The sequence below is a fragment of the Sinocyclocheilus grahami genome, unplaced genomic scaffold (genome assembly GCF_001515645.1).
Source record: "Sinocyclocheilus grahami isolate Dianchi unplaced genomic scaffold, SAMN03320097.WGS_v1.1 scaffold621.1, whole genome shotgun sequence".
Classification (NCBI taxonomy): domain Eukaryota; kingdom Metazoa; phylum Chordata; class Actinopteri; order Cypriniformes; family Cyprinidae; genus Sinocyclocheilus; species Sinocyclocheilus grahami.
The window spans coordinates 687,493-694,241 of record NW_015505800.1 but is presented as its reverse complement, the minus strand read 5'-3'; the positions used below and the strand labels follow the sequence as shown (position 1 = coordinate 694,241).

Genomic DNA, 6,749 nt, shown 5'->3' with positions numbered 1-6,749 from the left:
GTAGGATTTTAGACAGAGGGCGTGTGGTTGAAGGGACGAAGGCAAGCTAATTTAGCTTAGTCTGGTGCAAGTAAACAATGCTTACAGCAGCGTTAAGCCTATCAAAGCCTTTTAAACATATCTGTGTTTAGTTTTATGGTCAGAAATAGATCATATGTGTTCCAGTTCCCAAGAAAAGACAGCTGACATTTTCAACTGCATACAAACAAAGTCAAACTAAGGAGGTGACACTTACATGCAAAGGAGCTCCATGAATCGAGTTAGTTCATTTGGTTCCTCCTGTCCTGAGTTATCAATGGAATTATCAAACATGTGCAGCTTCTCTAGCCACAGGCCCCCTGCAGCGCCATGGCCGCTCTTGGTTTTTTCTCTTTTCTTCTTTGTCTTCTTCCCTAACCTCAACATGACATTCACAGCTGAGACTAATCTGGCATCCATCAAAAATACATGACTCACTGCCCTCCTCCCATTCATCAACAGATGGAAATAATTTTTATGATAACAGCACAAAAAAAACAAAATATGATTAAACTGGGAAACCATATTAAATCATTATGAGAGGCTTATAAATTAAAACACACACAGTGGCAGAGAGACGTCTCTCCCTGAGTTCTCTTGTTGGCCTGAAGGGACAGTTTTGGGGCATATGCTGTTGACCACACTGAGCATGTGACAGCTAGAGTTTGAGACCACCTTCACTCATCACCACAAACCACAAGTTCAGTTGTGGCGTCCCTATAGACCAATTCACACCACACCAACAGACAGCTGACCGAGTATAAAACATCACATTCCAAGACCCGACAAACACAGATTCAGCATGTTCAATCGGCGAAAACAAGTGCTGACAGGGGTGATCCGACAAAACCTGATGAACGCGTTTCTTGTCATTTGTTGGCGTCTGTCTGGGCAGTATGAATTGATCTTAAAGGGATAGTTCACCCAAAAATGAAAATTTGACGTTTCTCTGCTTACCCCCAGGGCATCCAAGATGTAGGTGACTTTGTTTCTTCAGTAGAACACAAACGAAGATTTTTAACTCAAACCTTTGCAGTCTGTCAGTCATATAATGGAAGTGAATGGGAATCACGCTTATGAGAGTAAAAAAAAAACATACACAAACAAAACCAAATTAAACCCTGCGGCTCGTGACGATATATTGATGTGTAAAGACACGAAACGATCGGTCTGTGCAAGAAACTGAACAGTATTTATATAGTTTTTTCCTCTGATTTACTGCAATGTCCGAACTGTCCTGAGCGCATTCGCGTCTTCTTCTTCAGCCGGCAGATCGCAGACTTATAAGTGCATTACCGCCACCTATCTCTCAAATGGACCATTGACACTCCTAATTGAGATTGTGGATAGAGTGTCAATGATCCATTTGAGAGAAATGTGGCGGTAATGCACTTATAAGTCTGCGATCTGCCATAAAGCAAGAAGAAGAAGAAGACGCGTCACGCGCCCGCTGAAGAAGAAGACGCGAACATGCTCAGGACAGTTCGGACTTTGCAGTAAATCAGAGGTAAAAAACTATATAAATACTGTTCAGTTTCTTGCACAGACCGATCGTTTCGAGTCTTTACAGATCAATATATCATCACGAGGCGTAGGGTTTAATTTGGTTTTGTTTGTGTATGTTTTTTTTACTCTCAAAGGGGTGATTCCTATTCACTTCCATTATATGATTGACAGACTGCAACGGTTTGAGTTAAAAATCTTAGTTTGTGTTCTACTGAAGAAACAAAGTCACCTACATCTTGGATGCCCTGGGGGTAAGCAGATAAACATCACATTTCCATTTTTGGGTGAACTATCCCTTTAAGACAACCTGATCAATGTATATGTGTGAACACATTCAATATGTGTAATTTAGAAGTATTTGTGCACATGTTCACATGTTCAGTGGGAATTAAGTGGATAATTGGATTGTTGTCATTTGATATTGCTGCAGTCTCATGTGAGTGACAAGTTGTCCCACCCTTGAGCGTCCCCCACAGAGTTGTCCCCCACAGAGACTATGGAACTTTAATTCAATTAAAATCAGAGAAGATAAAAACGTAATTCAATTCAAATTTAACAGTAAGGATGGGGACAAAGAAACTGGTTGATATTCTGTTGTAAATCAAGCATTTAAAAATCATTGTAAAAGTAATTCTTCATAAACTTTGTTGCTGTTGAATTTAAAAATTATTTTTCAGTATACAATAAGCATAGTTAAATCTGTCAAATAATGTGACTAATTTTAGTATCTGATTTTTCTTCTAAAAATTCTATCAGCCAAACCATGTAGAAGTAAAATATTTATCTAATGTAAAGTCAATTCTATTTAAAATCCATTTATTTCATACTAAGTATAGCTAAAATCTATTATCATATTTACTGACATACCACTCGAGACTTACTGATATATAAAATTATAATTAAACTGTATTTGGAGTACTACTTGTGCACAATGCACATTTCTTAATATTAAGCCAAAATGTGTTTTAATGTCACTATTATTAAGGATTGTATGATCTTTGAATAATATCGGTCTTTAAGTGCAAGATATTTAAAGTGTACCTGAAGTATACTTGCAATAGTTCCAGTTTAGCACAATCAAATATACTTCAGTCTTTAGTTGGACTTCAGCACTATGTCCGCACAATTAAAGTGTATTAAGTACAAAATTAGTTGTTCCAATTTAGCATACTTTAAGTATACCAGTTTAGTATACTAAAAGTACAATTGCAGGGTATTTTTATTAAGTACATAAATATGTAAATGTGTTTGTAGAATATTTAGAATGAAATAATTGTATTTCAAATACATTTTAGTACATGTATTTTTCACTATGGAAGATAAAGATCATAAAAAAAAGATAATTAATATAAGTCTGCATGACTTGGCCAAAAAAGTCATATTGTATATAAACACAGTGTTGCTCTTTACTCTAAAACATTACTCTAAAACATAAAGCAGCTGAAATTAAATTGCAGCGTTTTTACAATCTTCTCACATTTGCAGCCAGGAAAAACATATTAATGAGATGGATAAGTTATAAGACTCCGACTATATCTGGATGGCACACGATTTTAATGGAACTAATCCCACTGGAATATTTAACATGTTTAGTTAATGGTCAGCCATGTAAATTTTATGATGTCTGGAAGCCTTATATCAGTAATCTAGGGATTGATTTGTCAGCTATCCTGTTGAAGAGTTTTCCTATTTATGTACCCCAAGTGAGCTTGCATAAGATTTTGAACTTGTATTGTACTACCACTATGTATTTAGTGTGGTTATCCACTTAATTTTTGAGTATCTAATTTTTTCCTTTTTAGTGGCCTAGGACAAATCTGCTTATTCTTACTTTCGCCGACTCCCTTTTTTATGATTATGGTTTATATTCATGTGTGTTTTGTCAAAGTTGGAAAATATTCAATAAATATATTGGGGGGAAAAATGCAGCTTTTGATCTGATAATCGTGAATCAGATTTATTTCAATTGATTATGCACCCCCATTTGTTCATTTTAATGCTACATTGATTTAATTCATTATTAGCTTCTCTTCACCTCACAAACCTCAGCAGTTCCTTCACAAACCCTCAAAAGTTTGAGAACCCTTTTTGGGAAACCTGATTACTATATGAATACTAAGTCATGAGACAAATGGGACAGAAATGGCCCCATTGCCTCAGAAAGTGCCACAAATCTATGCATAATATAACACAAAATGAGTTTGGTGTGTATGCGTATATCTCTGCCCACAGTAGGTACATGTGACTGTGGATACACATGTGTGTCCTACACAGCCCTGTGTGACACTATGATATTTCCTGTTTCTCCTCCACATTGTCTCTATGGATGTGCTGTATTGTCAAGGTGCTGTAATAGGAGTCCTAAGTACTGTAAGTATATTTACTCAGGTGGTTTCAATGGAGGTTTTGTGTTTAACAAGAGAGAAACTAAGAGCCCATAAGAGCTCCTAGGGATTATAGTGATAACTGTGTGAATATGCACAATCATATTTATACATATAGGCTGTATGAATATGTGTATGTTGTGGATATTGCTAATTAATCTCATATATATATATATATATATATATATATATATATTTTTTTTTTTTATATATATATATATTTTTTTTTTTAATTTATATATATTTTTTTTTAATTCCATGGTCTGTCTGAATACTGGATTCTGATTGGCTGGCGGGTATGCAGTAAAACCGTTTAATGCACAGGTAGTTCCAAGTCAGTTGAATCACCGTTCTATATTAATGGGCTGCTTTAATTGATGCACACTAACCAACACACATCACTCGAACACACACACACACTGTGTGAGAGATCGCAGATTGAGCTGCACACACATAAACTTGTTGTCAACGCTTCGCTGCAAAGAGTAATACTAGTTTTAACTTGTCTATAACTTGGCAAATGACCATGGAATAAGCGGGATAATCACCGGCTGGATTTTTAAAGGATTTTCTTTGCCTCCACATCGTGCATTTACAATCCTTTAATGCACGGCTAGCCGTTGATTATCCCTTACATACTGCATATACACACAGATAGTCTTCTGAGAAAGAGAAAACAACTCAGAAGTTTGGAACATTAGTACCTTTGCTCTTTGCTTTCTTTTGTCTGGAAGATGTTGTATTGCTCCTTTGGGAGATCAACTCTGTTTCATCTGAAAGAAAGAAATGTGTAAATTACATCACTTTGCACTAAATGAGGTTACATTACGCCCTTTAATGTCTCCCGGTAAGTGTTGGAAAAAGAATGATGAGATGATCATTCTCATAATTTAGTCTCTTGACGCATTCCACTCCATAACATTACACACTGCATGTATGTATGTATGTATGTATGTATCCCACTCATACACAACTGTGTACTATAGAACTCTGAGGGTGTATTAGGTTTTTAAGAACAGAAAAGTCATAAGAAAGAAGTCCTGTCTTGACTTTTTAGGATAAAACTAGTCCTTGATGATGAAACGAGTCCCTGAGGCACAATTAATTCAGCAATGACCTACTATTGATAGAATGAATTAGGTGAAAATAGGCAAACTCACATACACACCTGTGATGGATGTGGTCCTGTTTTGGATCGCTGCCAGTTTTTGGCTGTTTTCAGCCACAGGTTTCAGCAGCTCAATGGCACCCCCACACTGCAGCTCATTGCCATTGATGTAGACCTCCCTAAAGATGAGGCTTGACCAATGAATGCATTTAATTTCACATTAAACTATAGAGTCTGTTATGCGTGACTTTTAAAGATCAGAATAAGATGTTAGTGGTCCTTGTTCAATACACACAGACAACAAATTAGGCCCCTATTTATCAGTAAATGTTTATGAAAAATAAGCAAGTTCATTTTCTTATTTTCTCAATTGTAATGACTTGCAAGTAGGACAGCATTAAGACAGATGTTTTAATTGTTTCTCAGTTTAAATTAAATTGGTTAATCATTCTTACAGACCATCAGATTCAGTATTGAAACACTAGAGGAAATACCTGTGTTTATGTGAACTGAATAAAACAATTAACGCATCACCTTGTGATGCAAGATGTTTCTTGAGCTACAAAAGCCCTCAAACACATTAGCTCAATCTCTTTTTCATTCTCAGTTGATGAAATCGATTCTTGACAATACCCTATGCACTTTGCATCTGAAAAGAGCTTCAGTTTAACCTTTGTAAAGTGCATTTTTTTCTACAGAACCTGGAGTTTTATAGGCATTTTCCATTGGAAAGCGCTGTGTTATGAAACTTACATCTTCGGAACATGCTGATTTATGAGCAGCTTGGTCTCCAAAAGGTGCACTCAGGATGGCCATGTACTTTGAGATGATGTCCAAATTTCTAGGTACCTGCAAATATTAACTTTATGCACACTCGGACTGCTCTTAGGGGAGTATTGAAGCTCAATGTGGATACAGTTAGATGATCCACATGCCTTATTGTGATGGCCAGCATGGGTGGAAATAATCCTTTTCTGTCTTCCCTTACGAAACAGAAGTTTATTCAAGTGTGCTATTAGTATACTTCTTTTAAACTAAAAATAGGAAAGTATACTTTCAGTCTACTTTTTATGTACTTCTCAGAAATATACTTAAAATTACATTTAAGTATACTTGACTTATACTTAGAAAAAGTCTAAATATATTTGAGCTATACTTGTGCTCCGGGAATCCATGTTTTCATTGTTATCCGGTAGGGGGTGCTATTACATATCTGCTGTACAGAATTTCCAAAACAAAAGCGAAGAAGAAACCGAAACAACAGTTGCTTCCCCATGTAATCTAACACGATCATCAGACATAAAACAGCATCAAAACTGTGTAATGTTATGAATTAAAATGTCGACCCATGAAGAGCTTTGAGGTGTTGATCGACTCCATCTACATTTTGATTATCATTCTGAATCCAATTCATCGTATTTTTTCAGCTTTTTCTTCAAAATGTTGTTTGTTTCTTTCTTTTTTTAATGAAACTTTCCCACATTCAAGTGTTTAAAAAAAAGAATGCATGACGCTAGAATAAAATGTTTTTGTTTACAAGCAGATACCCTGTTCTTTCTTTTGATGTTTTGTATGTTCAGATATTCATATAACAAAATATATACAACGTAATACCTAAATAGGGACATAGTAGTATACTTAAAGTATGATGTAACATTCACTTAAAGAAAACTTATGAGTATACTTGCAGTATAAAACTACTAAACTAGTAGTTTACTGAGACTATACTTCAA

General features: G+C 35.6%; 1 protein-coding gene across 1 annotated transcript in view; it reads right to left on the bottom strand.

Annotated features, from left to right (window-relative positions):
• Positions 1-231: 231 nt before the first annotated feature.
• LOC107557820 (uncharacterized) overlaps positions 232-6,749 on the bottom strand; it is a 17,453-nt gene continuing 10,935 nt past the window's right edge. The window contains exons 5-7 of the mRNA XM_016241371.1: positions 5,077-5,195; positions 4,613-4,681; positions 232-392 (exon numbers count right to left, since the gene is read on the bottom strand). Of these exons, the coding sequence (XP_016096857.1) occupies positions 232-392; positions 4,613-4,681; positions 5,077-5,195 (349 nt within the window). The remainder of the gene's footprint in view (positions 393-4,612; positions 4,682-5,076; positions 5,196-6,749) is intronic.